This window comes from Mercurialis annua, linkage group LG2 (assembly GCF_937616625.2).
Source record: "Mercurialis annua linkage group LG2, ddMerAnnu1.2, whole genome shotgun sequence".
Taxonomy (NCBI): domain Eukaryota; kingdom Viridiplantae; phylum Streptophyta; class Magnoliopsida; order Malpighiales; family Euphorbiaceae; genus Mercurialis; species Mercurialis annua.
The window spans coordinates 2,961,041-2,980,443 of record NC_065571.1 but is presented as its reverse complement, the minus strand read 5'-3'; the positions used below and the strand labels follow the sequence as shown (position 1 = coordinate 2,980,443).

Genomic DNA, 19,403 nt, shown 5'->3' with positions numbered 1-19,403 from the left:
AATTTTCTAAATGGGATAATGAGTATCTTTATATATTTTATGTCAATATAGAGGATGCTTTGAATGTCGAAGAGAACAAAATATTACAAAAAAATAATTAGAGACTGAAACAATAAAACTAGAGTTGATGTAATAATAACAGCACCAAAAACAATGACAGAAAATTCTCTCTGTACTGAAACAGAAAATCTTGACAACAATGATCCAAATCGGTCTACTAAGAAGGTGAAGTTCCGTCTGGAGGATGGTAATAGCAGATTGAATGAGGATGCAGACATGGATATTGAAATCATTGACAGAGAACCTATCAAAGATAACCAACCTAGTGAGAAGACGTCATTCAAGGATAAACTCCTTAATAAGGAGCGAATTCCTACAAATGAATGCGATGAAGAGGAGGCTGGAATTAGTCTTTCAGATGCCGATTTTGAGATTGGTAATGATAAAGGCGTACCCGTGATCAACTTCTCTGATAGAGTCCATAATTTAATTGCCCAAAACATGAAGTTTTGTATAATCATCAGGTTGCTTGGGAAAACTATCGGGTATAGAACGCTTTTCAGTCGAATCATCAAACTATGGAACCCAAAAGATTACCCAAGCCTTGTTGATCTGGACAATAACTTCTTCCTTGTCAGGTTTTATTCTATGGATGATTACATCAAGGTTTTATCTGGTGGCCCTTGGGTTCTCTTTGGCCATTACCTTACCATTCAACCTTGGAATCCCGCCTTCTCGTCAGACAACACTGCTGCTACTTTAGTTACTGCCAGGGTTCGTTTTCCAGGGCTCCCAATCCAATACTATCATAATCATGTGCTTAATGCCATTGCCAATACAATTGGGAAGGTTATCAAAATTGATTATAATACGGAAGCTAAGGAGCGAGGAAAATTTGCTAGGCTCGCTATCAATTTAGATCTTACTAAACCTCTAATTTCTAGTATCTTGATCGATGGTCGGCTTCAGAGAGTTGAGTATGAAGGCCTGCCCATTATTTGTTTCGATTGTGGGAGGTACGGTCATCGGGAAAACCATTGTCAATTCAAAAAAGTTGACGTTAACAGTCCTCAGCAAGTTCGTCAAGTGATTGATAATAATGACCAAATTCCGGCAACGACGGCGGAAGAATCACGATTTGGCCCTTGGATGCAGGTGACGAACCAAAGAAGGAAACCTGGTTTCAAAGGCAATAACCAAGCAATCAGCGACAAAATATCTTCCGGGTCCCGATATGATTCTATAGCTAATTTGGAAGAAGAAAATCATGGTCAAGATTCCACTAACGGTAAGAAGGAAAATTCCTTTTCGACTTTAATCAAGGCAACCACAACTGATTACATTGAGAATGCCAGCAAGGCCCAAGAGATAAGAAATAACGGTAAGATCAACAAAAAGCCCAATAATTCTAGCGGCACGCAAAACATCCGTCCCATGCATAACCATGCACAAGTTCCTCAGGATAAATCGAGTATTCCTCCCAGAAGTTTCCATGACAAGGGTCACGAAGCCGAGGCTTCTACTAGCGCTAAATTACCTGTCAACCGCTGCTCTACCTCATTAGACCCAAAAAATCATATTGTTTTCTCTATTGCTTCTTCACAAGAGAATAATAATCATCTTTCCAAATTAAAAAATCTCTCTTTGAGAGATAAATTTAGCCCGAAAGGTCCGGATAAACCTCAAAGTAAGTGGAGCATTAAAATTAATAAGAACTCTAAAGGAAGTGTGAAGGCCAGGAAAAAAAGAGAGGCATGTTTGCCTCAAAACTCTACTATCGAAGAGCTGATTTTGGAGATGGGTGTTCAGTCAGATGACCACGCCCCCACTTCCGCTGACTTTGTGAGCCATGAGCAGCCAGCCAGGAGTCTCTCCTTGGAGGACTCAAGCATTCTCGTCTGATGGTGGTTTGATCCCCTGTTCCTCTTTTTAATATCTTTTTTATGTTTAATAAAAATATTAATTTATTTATTTGGAATTGCCAGGGGGCTGCGAGTAGCAACTTTATTCGCACCCTTAAGTCTTTTCAAGATTGTTATAATCCCTCTCTACTTGTTATAGTTGAACCCAGAATTGCAGGTATAAAAGCTGATAAAGTTATTAAGCAATCGCGCTTTGAATTCTCGCATCGAGTCGAAGCTCGTGGTTTCTCTGGTGGCATTTGGATCCTTTGGAATTCAAATGTTCATGTGAATGTGGTTCTTAATCATCGGCAATTCATCCACTCCTTCATTACCCTGGGTGATAAAAATGAGACTTTATGGTTTACGGCCGTGTATGGCAGCCCTCAATCCTCTACTCGTCGTGATCTTTGGCGAGATCTTTCCTTGCTTGACATTGGAAATAATGATCCCTGGCTCCTGGCTGGCGACTTTAATGCAATCTTGAGTTCTAATGATCGGAGAGGTGGATCTTGTCGAAGGAAGTCTGGTTGCCCACTCTTTAATGATTTTGTGGACTCTAATGCTCTTACTCAACTTGATTTTAGGGGGCCTGCTTATACTTGGAGACGGGGAAATTTATTTCAGCGTCTTGACAGGGGTTTATGCAACAACAATTGGTGTAATATTTTCCCTAACGCCATCACACACCACCTTCCTAGAATTCACTCCGACCATCGGCCAATTCTCATTAAGCTGAACTCTATCCAGCAGGTTACGACGGTTACTAAGCCTTTTCGCTTTCTGTCTTCTTGGATAACCCATCAAGATTTCGAAAAGGTGGTTACTAAAGGTTGGCAACATCAGCGGCCCCTCACAGAGAATATCAATTTGGTTACTAATGAGATTAGTGAGTGGAACGTCAATGTTTTTGGTAATATTTTCAAGCAAAAGAAGCAATTAATGGGGAGACTTAACGGGATTCAAAAAGTGCTAGAGACCCGGAATTGTAGCTATCTTTCCAATCTAGAAACTCACCTTCAAGCTGAGCTCAATGAGATTCTCTTGCGGGAGGAGTCGTTTTGGTTGCAGAAATCTCGGTGCGAGTGGATTATGTTTGGCGACAGAAACACTTCGTACTTTCATGCTAAAACCATAGCGAGAAGGAAGAAGAACCGTATCTGTATGCTTAAAAAGCTGGATGGCAGTTGGTGTGACGATGATGTTTACCTGCAGAATATGGCTGTCTCATTCTTCACTGAGTTGTATACTGAAGATGATATTGCTAGACCGATTTACAATACCCGTGGATATTTCCCTGCTCTTAGTGATTTTATGCTTAATTCCCTCAACATGGGTATCACTCATGGGGAAATCCATCAAGCTCTTTTCCAGATGAAGCCTTGGAAAGCTCCTGGCATTGACGGACTCCCGGCTGGCTTTTATCAAAACGATTGGGCTGTTGTGGGAAATTCGGTGTGTTACTTCATTCAACAAACTTTCAGATATGGAGTTATGGATACAGAGTTGAATAAAACCTTGATTACGCTTATTCCCAAGTCCAGTAAACCAGAGACAATCAAGGATTTTAGACCCATTAGCTTATGCACGGTTATGTACAAATTGGTTACTAAAATTATTACTAACCGGCTCAAATCTATTATGCCTCGTATTATTAACCCGACTCAAGTGAGCTTTATTGCAGGTCGCAACATCACAGATAACATTATTATCGCGCAGGAAGTTATTCATTCCATGCGGATCAAAAAAGGAAAAGAGGGTTGGTTTGCAATAAAAGTTGACCTCGAAAAAGCTTATGATCGTTTAAATTGGAATTTTATAGAAGATACCCTCTTGGATGTTGGCATTCCTGCTCACATTATCAGGGTCATAATGCACTGCATTTCATCATCTCAGATGAACCTTCTTTGGAATGGATCGGCTTCCCAGGAATTTAAACCTTCTAGAGGGATCCGTCAGGGGGATCCTCTCTCCCCTTATATTTTTGTTTTATGTATGGAGCGTCTCTCCCATCGGATTTGCCTAGCAATTCAAAACAGGGAGTGGAGCCCTATTAAGCTTAATAGAAATGGTCCTGATTTTTCCCATTTGTTTTTTGCAGATGATTTGGTCCTTTTTGGCAAAGCTAGTGAAGAGCAAGGGCTTGCTATCAAATCCATCCTTGAGGAATTTTCGAATAGCTCAGGGCTCAGGGTCAGCTTAAACAAAACAAAAATCTTTTTTTCTTCTAATGTGCAGGTTCAAAAGGCGGAGAGCATTGCCAATGTCATGGGCTTTCAGAGAACTCAAGATTTAGGCATTTATCTTGGTGTCCCCTTGTTGCACTCTCGGGTTACTAAAGATACATACCTATACATCTTAGAGAAAATTAAGAAGAAGTTATCCGGATGGAATGCTAGTCTTCTTTCGATGGCAGGCAGACTTACTTTAGCTAAGTCCGTTCTAATGGCTATTCCAGGATATACCATGCAAACTACCGCTCTCCCGAAAGGATTATGCGATCAGATTAATCGCTTAGTTCGGAATTTTGTGTGGGGTAACCAAAACGGCTCCTATAAGCCTTCTCTAGTCAAGTGGAGCGATATGTGTACTCCCTGTCGCAATGGTGGCAGCGGCATTCAAGATTTGAAAAGACAAAATAATGCTTTCTTAATGAAGATTGGGTACTTGGTTATTACAAATCCGGAGTTGCTCTGGGTTCAAGTGATTAGAAGTAAATATGGATGGCACAATAATGGAAATTCTTACAAAATCTCTGGCCCTTGCTCTATTCTCTGGAGAAACCTGTTTCATCTGTGGAGTACCATTTCCTTTGGTATTCATTGGTCTCTTGGAGACGGCAGTGATATCAACTTCTGGAATGATAGTTGGCTTGGTGACCTCGGTCCTTTAAAGCTCCTAGCCTTTTCCCCGCTTAATGAGAATGATTTATCAAAGAAAGTGAAGGATGTTGTGTCTATTAATTCGTGGAATTGGGACTATATATCTCAGTTGGTCCCATATTCTGTTCTTCTTCACCTAGCGGCAATTAAGCCTCCAGCTCAGCATGAGGGAACAGACCAACCGTACTGGGGATTAACTAGTTCAGGTTTGTTCAGTGTTAAATCTGCATATATTGTGCAGGATAATGACATTTGGGAAGAGGATAATAGCAAATGGAGGGCAGTTTGGAATTGGCCTGGTGCTCAAAGAGTCCGTACCATGTTGTGGCTCGCTGCTAAGAACAGATTGATGACTAACTCGGAACGTGGTAGAAGACACATGACTGATGAAACATCTTGCATGATCTGCGGGTATCATACAGAAGACAGAGATCATGTCCTCCGCCATTGCATTTTTGCGAGGGAAGTTTGGAGAAAATTAATTCCTCCCGTTCTATTTAATAGATTCTTTACTGCTGATTTTGATGTTTGGTTTTTTGACAATTTACAGAGTAATCTTTCGACGGAGACAAGCAATTGGATTACCACTTTTGGAATCACTTGTTGGAATTTGTGGACCCATCGGAACAATTTGGTGTTCAAGAACGATAGAAGGAGCTCAGACGCGATTGTTATGATGATTAATCAAATGGTGAACTTCACCATCAAAGCTCAGCAGTTTGCCATGTTATCTAATCCAGGTTTAGGTCCAAAAGTTGAGCATTTAATTGGTTGGGATCCTCCTCCTCCCAACTGGCTAAAACTTAACTCTGACGGTGCTGTACGGGGTCCTACAAACAGGGCTGCTTCTGGAGGAGTTGCTCGTAATAGCAGCGGTGAATGGATGTTCGGTTACAGCAGATTGATAGGGCGGTGTTCAGTGCTTCAAGCTGAATTATGGGGTGCTTTAGATGGTCTTAATCTTGCTTGGAGTAGAGGTCACAAACAAGTTATCCTTGAAATGGATAGCAAACTTGCTGTTGATGCTATCACCAATGAAGATTTAACTATCAATGCCAATACAAATCTGTTATGGGCTATTAGAGATCTTTTGAAACGTAATTGGCATATTCAAGTTTGTCACATTTATCGTGAAGGCAACCGTTGCGCGGACAGGCTGGCTAACATTGGTTTTTCTCATCCTCTTGGTTTGGCTCTCCATGAAAATCAAGTTGATGATGTTTCAAGCATTCTTGTAGATGATATTGCTGGTGTTTCACTGCCTCGTATGCATAGGAATATCTAGTTTGTCTCCTGGCTTTGGCCAGTCCTTGTTATAAAAAAAATAAAATAAAACTAGAGTTGTCAATTCAATTTTCTTTAGTTCAACGGCTTTAATGTATACTTTTGATAACAATATCTATTTCGTAATATCCTTAATTTGATCATACATGACTATTTTATTTTGATATGAATAACAAGTGCAAAGGTTTTATTACGTTGATATAAAATTTTATTTGGTGGCTCATGTTTAAATAAAATAATATTTATTAATTTTTTTAACTTGGCTAGATGAGTAAGATATGTTTTTACAGTTATCAAATTTTTATGCAACGACAAACCAGTCTATTTACAATTAATGAATTTTTTTAGCTTTATTAAAGCCAATTAAAACAATTTTGATGCGTGAATCTCTTATATTATTAAGAAAAAAGTGCTTATAGGAAAAATTAAATTCAGAATTTTAACATAATATTATTCAACGTCTATACCATATATTGTTAATGAAAAGTAAATATTTTTGGAATAGAAAAATACAGCTTTGTCGAGATGTCATATCTATTCTAATATAAAGTCTTACTTTCAATTATTTACGTGCTTGATTAAAAATATGCGGTAGTGGTATAGAGATTGTCATGTAGAAGATGATCCTAAATTGGGTAATAATGATTAATATGGAGTATGGAGATTGATGGTTGTGTAATTGTGAAAGGCAATGCAACAGTAGATTATTCATTGTTATTCTCTCATTATTTTAAAATTTAAACATGCAAAACAAAATGGAGGAAATTTTGTGGTTCAGTCTTTTAAATTAATTTCTTAAATTATCTGCTACTTTTTCATACAATTCAGTATATATGAAAGAGAATATAACTCTATTTATTACTCCCCATTAATGAAAATATAATTTTAAAAATTGAATTATATATTAATAGAGTGATCATATAGATGGAAAAAGTCTAAATATTATTATACAAATAATCTAGAAATTTTTGTGACATTTATCGATAGACAAGTACATTTTCTATCAATAGATGTTTAAATAAAAACAAAGGAAATAGTATATTTTACTCTTTGAGTGTAGTGCTATTTCAACACAACAATAACAATAAAAAATTGTGTTGGGTTGACCAATTGATAAATTATAGTATTATACTATAATTTAAATAATAAGTTTAAATGCACCAAAAATTATCAATTTTCGCTTGTTTTTGTTATATTTAATATAATCTTATAATTTTGGCATATTTAACATGAACTTTCCAATTTTTTGCAATTAAGATCACGCGTGTTTTCCTTTCAAAAATAGTGTTATTTTACATCCAAAACGGCGTTGTTTTAATATAAAATGTTGCCGTTTTACATCCAAAACGGTGCCGGTGTCTTTGATTGCAAAATTTTGAAAGTTCATGTATTTTTTTTTCAAAATTAAAAGATTATGTTAAATACTAAAAACACGCGAAAATTGGTGATTTTTTTTGTGTATTTAAGCTTAAATAATATAAGTACTAGATAATATTTATTGACAATGTAGATTTAATTTTTCTTATAAGCGTTAAAAATCCCTATTCCCAATGATAAAAAAAATGGTGTTGGCTTGGATAAACTTTTATACTAATTTCTGGATTTATCCTATATTCTGATGTTAGATTGAAATCGAAGATGACCTAAAAATTTGGTAACAGCGCCTTTAACAATATTGCAATCGCCTGATAGTAAAAGCATATATGTCACTTGGCAATTTTTATACATAAAACACATGTATTGTCCATGTCCACCATAAAATTATGGCATGACTCGAACCAATTTCATTTAATAGGTATTTCCATGTTTGAAGATGGCCTATACTACATAGGATAAGAATGGAGACATGCACAACACAATCATATGGCGTACCAGCATTGAAAAGCTAATTTATCATATTATATGAGCACTAAATAAATATTGTAAATTTATAAAATCATTAATTTTTGAGTAAAAAAATGATTAAGATAGTATTAAAGATGAAAAAAAAATATATTTTTTTAGTATAGGAAAAGATGATTGTGGTTGGAGCGAATTTGAAGATAATTTATCTAATTAATATTTGATGATGTAAGTAGGTCACTTTGGTTATGGTCTAAAAAAAATTTATCCCCCATAGAAAAGATGATTGGACTGTGTGTTTTAAATTCCTAGTTCCTATCAGGGGTGAGAAATTCACCCCGTTTAGTTAAAATTAGACCTATTTGGCTGGGTTCGGACCAGACTGTTTCATTTTTTAAGCAAGTCCAAGTTCGGCTCAAGCCCGGACCAGACTTATTGGACTGTTTCATTTTTAGTAAGTCTATGTCCGGCTCGATCCCAGACCGAACCTCATTATTACTACTCAAATCCGGCTTTTATATTCTATTTTTGTAGGCTTGGATCGAACTTTATTGGAATCAGGCTCGGACCGGATTTGGAACAAAAAATTAATGTTTAAAGCCGGCCTTAAAGGTACTGGCCTGGGCGGGTACTCAGCCCATGAACATGTCCTGTTAAAACCGACTTGAAACTTCTAAAATCAAATTGATCGATCTATTATAGGTTTAAAATTAAACTCATCAAATATTAAACTTTAATTGAAATTGGACTGAAAAAATTTCAAAATTAAACCGAATAGAAAACTGAAATTTTTCCTTTAATATCAGTCAGTTCACCTAAAACCGACAAAAATACCCAAAAAAATTATAATTTTAATTATTCAGTCGGTTTTTTGATTGAAAATGCAAAACTAAACTAAAGTGAATATCCAAAACTTCTATCAAAATAAATCTGGCCTCTATTTTAACGCAACTGCGCAATTTTTTTGGGCTTTTTTTCAAAAATATCTTATTTTTTTGGAAATTTTTGTAAAGATACACTTCTTTTGATAATGCATTGATAGATTAGAGATAAAAAAGAATTTTTGTAAAAGTTTCAAAAAATGAGGTATAGATGTAATTTTTTTAAAGGTTAATGTCATAAAAATTCACGAACTTTACACGTTTTTTCATTTTAATCACGTAGTTTAAATTTTCTCATTTTCATGCACGAACTATCACTTTTTCTCAAATTCATGCACGGTACTGAGGTGTCACGGCTCCATTGGTGTAATTCGCTGAGGTGGAGGTCATTTTACACCAATGAATGAGTGCCACCTCAGCACCGTATATGAATTTGAAAAAAAAAATGATAGTTCATGTATGAAAATGAGAAAATTTAAACTGCGTGATTAAAATAAAAAAACATGTAAAGTTTGTGATTTTTTTTGACATTAATTCTTTTTTCAATTGTTTTTTTATTTCGGTCGGTCAAAAGGACGGTCGGACATTTTGCTCTCACCCCTAATTCGTACAGTCTAGATGGGCTTACTTTCGGAAAACAGCATCAAAGAATCCAATTTTCTCTTTTAGTGGGCTGACTTTTGTATAGTACAAAGGAACCGGGCCTTTAATCCAACTGAACCAGCCCGATTAGTTGATTATTAAATACTATAAATATACAAAATCACAATTTAAAAAAACTATGAATATTCTGTGAGTGAAGGTTCAATTTACCCCCTGAACTTGGCACGAAGTATCAAATAAGCCCAATCTCGCAAAATCGGATCAAATCACCCCACAACTATGCAAAACCGGATCGGTTTCACCCTTTTAACCAAAAAAGAGAGTGAAATAATTTAATTGTAAAAATTAATCCTAATTAACCCTAATTAACTCTAATTAAAATACCAATTAATTCTATTTAGTTTAACATCAAATTAATAAAATTGGGAATTTTTTTTATCTTTTTTCCTAATTATCTAATTACACTTCTAATCAATCATAATTAACCAAAATTAAATCTAATTAAACCCTAAAAATAGTCCTTGTTTTTTTATTTAGAAATCAATAGGGTTTTTAAACTTTTGAAATTATAAAAAAAATAATATATTTTTAAAAATAATTAAATATAATTTTTGTGAATAAAATTAATATTAAGGGCTGTTTTATACTTTTAACCATCTCAAACCACTTAAAATCAGAGAGTGTGTTCACTCTCTAAGGTGAGAGTGGGGAAGGAGGTATTTGATACGTTTTTGCATAGTTTCGGGGTAATTTGATCCATTTTTGCGAGGTTGGGCTTATTTGATATTTCATACCAAGTTCAGGGATTTTTTTGATCATTCACTCAATATTCAGTGGTAAAATTGTTGTAAATTGTAATATAAAAAAGAAAACAGAAAAATAAATATAAAAGATTTAAAACGTGAAGAAAAAAGCAGCAGATGTTGTTGGGAACGCCAATGGGCAGCATATATTTATGGCCACCAGCAGCAGTCACTACCGTCCGGCACCTCATAATTAACGAACGAGAATCGAATCGAATCGAATCCAATCCAAGCCCTACAATTTACTATAAAACACAATCATCACAAACTTTCCACGCCATTTTTCCATTACTAATTTTCTTATATTATTCTCTCACACTTTTAGTGCCGTGCTCTAATAATTGAAGCTGAAAAAATGGAAAACAACAGTGACGATCAAAAGGCGACGATCTTGATCACCAACGACGACGGCATTGACGCTCCCGGTCTCTGCTCGCTTGTTCGCGTCCTCGTCTCCGCTAATCGTTTCAATGTCCTTGTTTGCGCTCCTGATTCGTACGTCGTACGCTTTTCATTTCATTTCCTGAGTTTAACGTAATTAAGTAAAATAGAACTGATTTTTTACGAATTATTTTATAGGGAAAAATCAGCGGTTAGTCATTCAATTACTTACCGGCATCCGATTTCTGCTCGTCGTGCAGATATTGAAGGAACCTTAGCTTATGCAGTTTGTGGTATTTTACTCTGCTTTTATTTTTAATCACTTATTTTACTGTACTATGAGAAATTAATCGAGTGTATTTAAGCTTCTAATAATGACCAAGTTTATCTTATTAGAAATCTCGTTATTATAATTTTTTGTTCGCATTTATATCATAAATTATAATTATGTGAATGGAAAATATTGTGATCCTGCTGTGTTTATGTCTAATTTTGTATAGTTATTTGTTTTTTTAAGTAAGGAAAACATTGCGAGCAGTATAGAATGTATATATGCCTCATGAAAATCTCTGTTTGCTGATTTTGTTATATGCCTCTCGTTATAATTAACATCACCATTTTATCAACAAAATTATTAAGTATTACGTGGAATTTGTTCAGGAACACCGGCTGATTGTGCTTCTGTGGGAGTCTCGAAAGCCCTCTTTCCTTCAATTCCTGATCTGGTAACTCTATGCTAAGCCTGTAGCTAATATGTCAATGAACAAATAGCTAGATGGGATTAATTTAAGATCTTAATTGTTAAAACACATTATCTTATTATAGACAAGTTTTGATCATTTCTTGTTATCGATGTGTATCCTAAATGTACTGATTTATTAAATTTCCTACTTCACAGGTTTTAAGTGGTATAAACATGGGAAGCAACTGTGGCTATCACATGTTAGTGCTATTATTACGCTTCTATGTTTTTTTTATTATTCTTTAAAAAAAATCAGCGGCAGTGTTCGGTTTCCCCTTTAATTTCTAATCAACTATACTGGCATCCAGTAACTTACCATTATGATTTTACTTTAGTCATCTTCTGGTTTATGCAGTCAATACTCTGGCACAGTTGCCGGTGCTCGGGAGGCCTTCTTTTTTGGTGTACCCTCAGTCTCTATTTCCTATGATTGGTAAGCAGGCATAATTCCCAACTCAAATGTCTAAATCAAGGATAAGGATTTTGTTTTTATTAGAAGGTGTACAGTTATTCCTTATATGTATTTGGCTCTATTTTTCCTTTAATATGTACAAGGAGTATTCATTTTCCTATATGACAAATTTTTGCGAGCCTATAGGGTCGGAGGTAAAAGCACTGTTCAGGATTACACACTTGCTGCTGAGGCTTGTATGCCAATCATAAGTGCCTTAATTGTTGAGATCAAGAATAAAACGTATCATTCAGGGTGTTTCCTGAATATAGATTTGCCAACAAATGTTGCAAATCATAAGGTAAATTTCATACTTACCTGCTAACCTTTATTTGGTATAAGTTTTGCATATAAAATTAAGGAAACCTGTCGGCATCAGCATCCTTTGGGATGGGTGTTTATAATTCATTTTTAATATTGCTGAAATCTGATGGAAGTATCTAGAAGAAAAGGAAGCCAATGCTTATCAGGAGCAATCAACTGAATCCTTCTAGTATTTTATGATCTCCTTACAGGCTTTAGAAAACTGTAAAATCAATCCTGTTTGGCCATGTTTCTTTTGTCGAGTTTAAAATGTACTGCTTAGTGGTTCTGTTGGTTTCATTGAACATGTAACCTTAACATATGAGGTTCTTCATTCAGCTGAAACATATTATTCATAAGTTTCTGGAGTAATGTTATCATTATTGAGTGACTTCTAGCAAAGAGGAGCCAATCTGGGGTGTTGGGTGAAGGAATGGCTGATTTAATGAATGATTGTTTATCAAAAGTGGCCTTCGACTTTAGAGCATAAGGCATATCACATCCTAGTTTCAACATTTAATTACTATTCATTCTATTTATGCATAAAACTAACATGTTACTGTGGTGTTTTGACTTTTTGTGTCTTAGGGCTATAAGCTAACTCAGCAGGGTAAAAGCATATTTAAGATGGGGTGGAGACAAGTTCACTCTGGCATGGAAGCAAGGAAAATGTTATCAACAATGACAATGGACACAAATTCGATAGTGGAGACAGAGGTTGATGGGTCAAATGCATCCGAAGAACAAATGTGGTTCAGGAGAGAAGTAAGCCACTTCCTTTTTTCTATGTTTAATTTTTTTATTTAAAGGTTCTTTGTCCATGTTTTTGCCGACGTAGTACTTATGTTCTTCACTTCTCATTATATTCTCTGAACATTTTCATTTCCTAAGGCTAAATCTATTTCTTAACAATGCTGTCTTCTAATCACTTTTTTACTAGTCTTTTTTTAAAGAAAATATCTGTCTACTTGATAATCTTATAGGTGAGGGGAGCACAAGTTGAAGAAGAAGATTCTGATCACAAATTTCTTCAGGAAGGATATGTATGAAATATAAATCCAAATAGTATATTTTCTTTTCTATTTCTTTTCTGAATATTTTTTATAGTTAACAGAATACCTTGTGTCATTTCAGATTACTGTTACTCCCCTGGGCGCCCTTTCCCGTGCAGAAATTAGCAGCACAGAGTACTTTAAAAATTGGCTTCCAGGTGTGATCGACCACACATCTCCATCAGCCTTGTAATAGTGCAGACTCTTCAGGTATTTTTTTCCAAAAATGTCTCTTGAATTTCTTTCAAGAACAATAATTTTAATTTGGTTGCTTATTTCGGACCTATATCGCATGGAAATGGAAACGGACACGAAAACCATTATTTCCATAATATAAGAAATGAAAATGTGTTAATAATAAAAATGTAAGGATATATTTATAATTATTAACATTTACTGTAATTTTTTTATATATCAGATTTTATTTATAAAAATATATTTTCTTGCAATTATATTACTATGTATGATTATGATAATTAGGAAAATAAATCATTTGAATATAATCAAAATTAAAGATCATCATTTCAGTATTCAATTGTTTCTTAGTATCTTTAAATTTTTTATAGATCTTTTGAGTCTTTAGGATTTTTAGTCCCAAGCTTCACTGAGAGTTGGCAAAAAAAAATTAGCATTCCTTCTACCAATCATGGATCTGAACTAAATAACTTTCTTTTGAAAAAGGACTGAAACATCTAGCTAAGAGATCTGGTGCTTTTCTGTGGAAAATAAACGGTTATAATTTTTTTTTGTTCTACTAACTGAAATCTTCTCATATCCCAAAGTTTATAGTGATGATTGCTCGTGGAAAAAAATTCTTTGCATTGCCTTCCATGACTAGGGGATTGTTGACATGACATGACATCACCAAGTTCATCAGTACGCCGTTATGGGCGCTAACATTCCATAATCAATTTTGTATTCAGTCGTATCATATACTTCTCATTGTTTGATCTTCCTGGTTTTTTAGTCTAAAAGTTGAAAAGTTTTTGCAGAACCCAGACTTTGAGGCTGATTGAAAGGCCTTTCAAATTTGAAGCAGCGAATGAAGAAATCCTCTGGATTTTTCTATGCTTACTTTCATTTTTCACCTGCCTCCTCCTTGCCAGGTTTTATGCATTGCACTCAATAATCATAATCTTCTTAGAATGTCATATATTGTGATCATATCATTGATTTTGTTAAAATGCACAATATGAAATTTAATAATAATTCTGTGCATTTGCTTTCAAGTTATTACAAGTTCGAAAAGAATGCTATTCATAAATAGTAATATATTTATTAGTATTGTCCTTATGTTTCTTTCGTTGTTTTTATAATTTGTTTATTGAAGATCAAGTGTAAGTTTCATTTTCTTATTACTTAACTAGATGCCTGCCTTTCGCCCAATTAAAAAAATAAATTCATTTGTCCTTGTGTTTCTTTTATTATTTTTATAATTTGTTTACTGAAGATCAAGTGTAAGTTTCATTTTCTTATTACTTAACTAGACGCCTTCCTTTCACCCAATTAAAAAAATAAATTCATGCAACCCGTGATTAGAATAATTAATCTTGTTAGGTAAAGTATTTAAGTTTCTTACTAGTTTAAAGTTAGTTAAGTAAAAATATGCATGTTTAGAATTAAACAAAAAGTATTCCCCTACACAATACAATCACATAATTAATTTTCTTCGTTTATTTCACAAATACATATAACCTAGTAAATTAATGGTGCTGGTTTGTGATTTCTTGTAGTCTGTAATTGTTTAAAAATTTAGTGAAGGAATAGAATAATTATGTAAGTTGATCTATTCATCCCATTCTTTAGGTCAACTTCAGTAGGATATGAAAACAAGAAACAAACTGCTATTTCCAACTGCTGAAGTTGACAAACCAACAATAAGAAGCTAAAATAGAAGAATAGTAGAGTTACACTTCACCCTTTGCTTCTTCATTTGGTGATTAATCATTAAGTATGTTTAGAATTTTGCAATTAAAGACGGTATTTGAGTTATAAAAGTAAAAATCTTTGTCAAGTTAAAAAGAGGAAAAATAATTGGAAAACAAAATGCTAGACAGGGAAAGTGATGTTTCTATTTCTAATATGTAACTGAGATGACAAGTAACTTAAAATGGAAAAATAGAAAACAAAAAATGGAAAAAAAACCTTTCACAAAAGTAAATAAAACATCATAAATATTTTTATGTACATAAAACTCTCATTTTTATGCAACTATGTACTGTGTTGGTATTTTTGCCCTTCATTGTTTTGATGGCATGGAAGGCGTATGCGACTCCACTAGTATTGACCATAGAACTTGCACATCTTCATAAGGGCAAGATTTCACATCCTCGTATAGAATGTATATCCCTCTACCTGAGAAATTCAAACCAAATATCGGATTAGTTAAAAGAATCCGTAAGACTAGAGTGTGCATATTAAATCATATTGAAGCAAATTTAAATAATTATATGGGATAGGATATCAATATAAAAGAATCCGTTTAGTTAAAACTACCAAATATCAGTTTAGGTAAAAGAATCTGTAAGAATAGATTGTGAATATCTAATCATATTGCAGAAAAACTAAATACACATTCGAGATAGAGTATCGATATCGAGGTAAAAGGACACAATAGGTTACTCCGGTGGAAGCAAAACGGATTAGGAAACAGAAACGAGGGAAAGAATGACAACTGTCAATTCAGCCTTTTAAGTTGTTTCGGTAGAATATCGAGATAAAAGGACACAATGAATAGGTTACTCTGGTGGAAGCAAAACGGATTAAGAAACAGAAAAGAGGGTAAGAATGCCTACTATCGATTTAGCCTATTAAGTTGTTTCAGAAAACAATACAATGTGGTAATGACAATGTGAAATCGTAAGCAATAAAAATATACGAAGATCAATGGCAATTAGAGAGTGATCATTGGTGGGATGAATGTAGCAGAGATTAAGTGATTACGTACTCTTTTTCGGAGTCGAATGCAGACGAAACCAAAGTTTCTTCAATGGAGAGAGGAGGGATTGGAGCCATCTCATTTGGAGAAGTGGGTGTGGCTCATGTAAGTGAGAGCCGAGAGGTAAAATAATAGAGACAGAAAAATTGTAAGATTTGGTAAGACAAGGGTGAGTTAAATAAGGGGACTGTTGCAGGAGAAAAATTGCAGTCCAATCATGCAATTCACATTTTGGATATTGGTGCAGTGTCATTTTCAAACCCTTTTTCACTTGTAGTAGAAGAAGCAAGCAAGCCACCCCACCAATCATCTGTGCTTTATACACTTCTTTAGTTTTACAAATCTCAGCTCTTCCTCACCCTAATTTATATTTTCTAGAAACTGTCATACCTTGTTGACATAACTACAGGAATGAAGAACATCAAGAATTATACAAGAGAGTAGATGACACATGGTATAGAAACATCAAGGATTCATTTTTAGGGTGATACACTCATAGGGATGTGCATTCGGTTCGAATCGAATCAAACCGATTTGATTTTCTTTTAAAAAAACGTGAAAACAAATTTATTCGGTTTTTTCAAATCAGTTTGACTGACATTCTTTTATCTCCAAAATCGAACCGTTCTCGATTCAATTTTTTCAGTTCGGTGTATATGAAAACTTAACTTTACAAGTCCAAAACCGAACCGAACCTAACTAAGAAAATGAATTTTGTTTATAATATCATATTGGATTTGGTTGGGTTTTGCACTCTATGGCACACACTCGTGGGTTTCTTTGTGTTTTAAGTAAACATCAGCTTTATAGTGAAGAGTCTTGTACAAGTATGCTTCTTCCTATCTCCACCTGTCCTTTGGTTGCCTTTAAAGTGCATAGATTTGCTGACTGGAAAGTGAGATTTAGCTATGGTAAAACTAAAAGGTTTATCTGTAATAAGGATGGTTGAAGACAGATTAGAATTGTTCCTCAAATGAATCATTTCTAGCAAATGATTTTCCTTATTGTTTATTTCAAATGAATTTCAGGAAAATTATTAATTATCAGTATCACCAAACCACATTCATATTCAATGTTATAAATGGTACATTTCTTCAATTCCAAATGAAGAAGCTATAGTTTCTGCTTGTGAATATGTTCTTTAGTACCCATCAAGTAGAGCTTCCTATTTAAGGAAGATTTAAAGCATTGCTTATATGTAAGAGTGAGTGTCAATAGTTTAGATGTGAGGGGTAGTTGTCATTTGACCAAAGTTTGAATCATATGAATTTCTTTAATGAAATTACTTTGGTTAGAAGACTATGGCTTATGTTTTACATAAGTTGTTTTGATTGGGTTGGACATCCAAACCCAACACTTTTTATATGGGCCTTACTTTGCATTGTTTTGACAATTAACATGAAAGAACATATTTGTCTAGCTTAGGGAATTAGAAATGAGGCTCATTTCAACTTTATTTTTTCCACATTTTAGTCTTTTTTTTTCTTTGTTTTGTAATAATAAGATCCCTTAATTTTGATTTTATGACATCAAAACTTTCTCTTGTTTTTTTTTGATAAGAAATTTCTCTTGTTTGTTTAGCTTTATTTCCTTTAATTTTAATTGGGGTGATAAGTTGAACATCTATATGTATAAGAAAACTATTTATTTAATCCACATCGCACCACGTTATACATTAAAATCACGACGTGCCACATTCAGTTGTAATACCAATATTGTCTAAGCAACGGTACTCAGTCTTAACACGTGACATGATCTTTGTATGGATTAAATATATAATTTTGTTATTTGTGCCTATGTGGTCTAGTTCATCACCGTGTCATCTAAAATTAATGAAAGAAATGAAAGTAAACTAAGTGTATAAAAGTTTAGTGCATTGAAATTAAAGTTGAAAGATTTTACTGTCACAAATAAATAGAATTATAATGGGAGGAGAGAACAGAAAGTTGGGAGATCATCAGAGTAAATTATCCAAAAAAAAGGAATAAGAGCTTGAGAAAGAGAGATATAAATCAACAATAAAAATCAATTCAAAAGTATAAAATATTATCACTCATTTATTTATTGGTTTTATACGTACTTTGTAGTTGTAATATGGAAAATGGTCATCTTTATCCATAGGATAAAACTTTCATCAATAGAATTAGATGTGGGGATTAAGACTAATACCTAACATCTCTCATTATTCTTAAAACTTTTAGTATATCAAATACTATGCCATTTAGGTATTCATTTTCATTTAGAGTAAACGGTCATTCCGGTCCTTCAACTTGTAACTTAGGGTCATATAACTCAGCTTCAGTCATTTTATCAATTAAGAATAACACTGTCTATTTTCTGGATAAACTATACGATATGAACAAATTTAAAGGACCAAAAAGACCATTGAATTAATAAAAAAAATAAAGAATATGGTCCTTAATTGACCTAAAACTTGAGAATATTGTCTTTAATTGATCAAAATAGTTGAAAATGAGTTATATGATCCTGAATCACAATTCAAAGAACGGAATGATCACTATTTTCATGTTTATAGATAACAAAAATTCAGTTGTATGGTAAAGAAAATGGTAGGTGGTGATTTGCTAGCATATGGACAAAGCAGAATCTTACTGACTGAAAATTGCAATGAAAAGTAATCTCAATTCATCATATAAAGTTTGAAAATTTGATTGATTTAGTGGGTACGGATTGATAATATTGATAAATGTTGGCATCAAAATCATCTGCTATATGTATTATCTCCTGAAAATTAGTTAGAGAAGGAATCAAATAGAACAATAAGCTACAATACAAATGGTCTCAGTGGTAGGGTAAATAAAAGCTGGAAATCAAATCCAAATCCAATAATACGAATCGTAAATGATGAATTATTGAATTTGATTATTTCTGACAATTCTGAGTTATAGGACACACAGTAAAATTAGAGGCACAAATTTTACTTCAGACTGACCTGTGTATGTTTGGCCGTGGGTTTGGTGCGATTTCATCTTGAAATTCAATCCATTAATAATGAATTATGTGATTTCATCTTGAATTTCAATCCATTAATTATTCAATTTGATTCACTTGAGTTCATATTTATTTCAGATACTTTACATTTTCTTTTAGGCCAAATGTTGTGAAAAGGCCAAACCTTTCACAAAAGTTTCACAAAAATCCTGACCTTTCAATTTTTTCGATTTTGGCCAAAAATTGATTATTTGGTTTCACAAAAGTCCTGACCTTTTAATTTTGTCGATTTTAACCAAAAATGGATTATTTGGTTTCACAAAAGTCCTGACCTTTCAATATTTGGCATGCCACATAGGCTCCACATAGGCAAATTGAAATCAAATTG

At 33.9% G+C, this 19,403-nt stretch overlaps 3 protein-coding genes across 3 annotated transcripts; 2 read left to right on the top strand and 1 right to left on the bottom strand.

Moving 5' to 3' along the window:
- The first annotated feature begins 153 nt into the window (after nucleotides 1–153).
- LOC126667478 (uncharacterized) lies at nucleotides 154–6,068 on the top strand. Its single transcript, XM_050360458.1, has 2 exons — nucleotides 154–1,896; nucleotides 1,986–6,068. The coding sequence occupies exons 1-2, from the start codon at nucleotides 154–156 to the stop codon at nucleotides 6,066–6,068; spliced, it is 5,826 nt and encodes a 1,941-aa protein (XP_050216415.1).
- A 4,286-nt stretch (nucleotides 6,069–10,354) lies between these two features.
- LOC126669192 (uncharacterized) lies at nucleotides 10,355–14,358 on the top strand. Its single transcript, XM_050362594.1, has 10 exons — nucleotides 10,355–10,691; nucleotides 10,776–10,870; nucleotides 11,238–11,302; nucleotides 11,476–11,519; nucleotides 11,675–11,752; nucleotides 11,918–12,071; nucleotides 12,662–12,838; nucleotides 13,057–13,116; nucleotides 13,208–13,335; nucleotides 14,118–14,358. The coding sequence occupies exons 1-9, from the start codon at nucleotides 10,552–10,554 to the stop codon at nucleotides 13,316–13,318; spliced, it is 924 nt and encodes a 307-aa protein (XP_050218551.1). The 5' UTR covers nucleotides 10,355–10,551; the 3' UTR covers nucleotides 13,319–13,335; nucleotides 14,118–14,358.
- An 817-nt stretch (nucleotides 14,359–15,175) lies between these two features.
- LOC126669193 (uncharacterized) lies at nucleotides 15,176–16,388 on the bottom strand. Its single transcript, XM_050362595.1, has 2 exons — nucleotides 16,073–16,388; nucleotides 15,176–15,480 (listed from the first exon to the last, which is right to left on the bottom strand). The coding sequence occupies exons 1-2, from the start codon at nucleotides 16,371–16,373 to the stop codon at nucleotides 15,365–15,367; spliced, it is 417 nt and encodes a 138-aa protein (XP_050218552.1). The 5' UTR covers nucleotides 16,374–16,388; the 3' UTR covers nucleotides 15,176–15,364.
- Between the last annotated feature and the right edge of the window lie 3,015 nt (nucleotides 16,389–19,403).

Bases quoted from the DNA above. Each gene is read 5' to 3' on its own strand.
- LOC126667478 (XM_050360458.1), top strand. From the start codon at position 154: ATGACAGAAAATTCTCTCTGTACTGAAACAGAAAATCTTGACAACAAT. The intron at 1,897-1,985 runs GTCTGATGGTGG...TGGAATTGCCAG, and splicing joins TGGAGGACTCAAGCATTCTC to GGGGCTGCGAGTAGCAACTT.
- LOC126669192 (XM_050362594.1), top strand. From the start codon at position 10,552: ATGGAAAACAACAGTGACGATCAAAAGGCGACGATCTTGATCACCAAC. The intron at 12,072-12,661 runs GTAAATTTCATA...TTTGTGTCTTAG, and splicing joins CAAATGTTGCAAATCATAAG to GGCTATAAGCTAACTCAGCA. The intron at 12,839-13,056 runs GTAAGCCACTTC...ATAATCTTATAG, and splicing joins AAATGTGGTTCAGGAGAGAA to GTGAGGGGAGCACAAGTTGA.
- LOC126669193 (XM_050362595.1), bottom strand. From the start codon at position 16,373: ATGATTGGTGGGGTGGCTTGCTTGCTTCTTCTACTACAAGTGAAAAAG. The intron at 15,481-16,072 runs GTACGTAATCAC...TGAATTTCTCAG, and splicing joins GCATTCGACTCCGAAAAAGA to GTAGAGGGATATACATTCTA.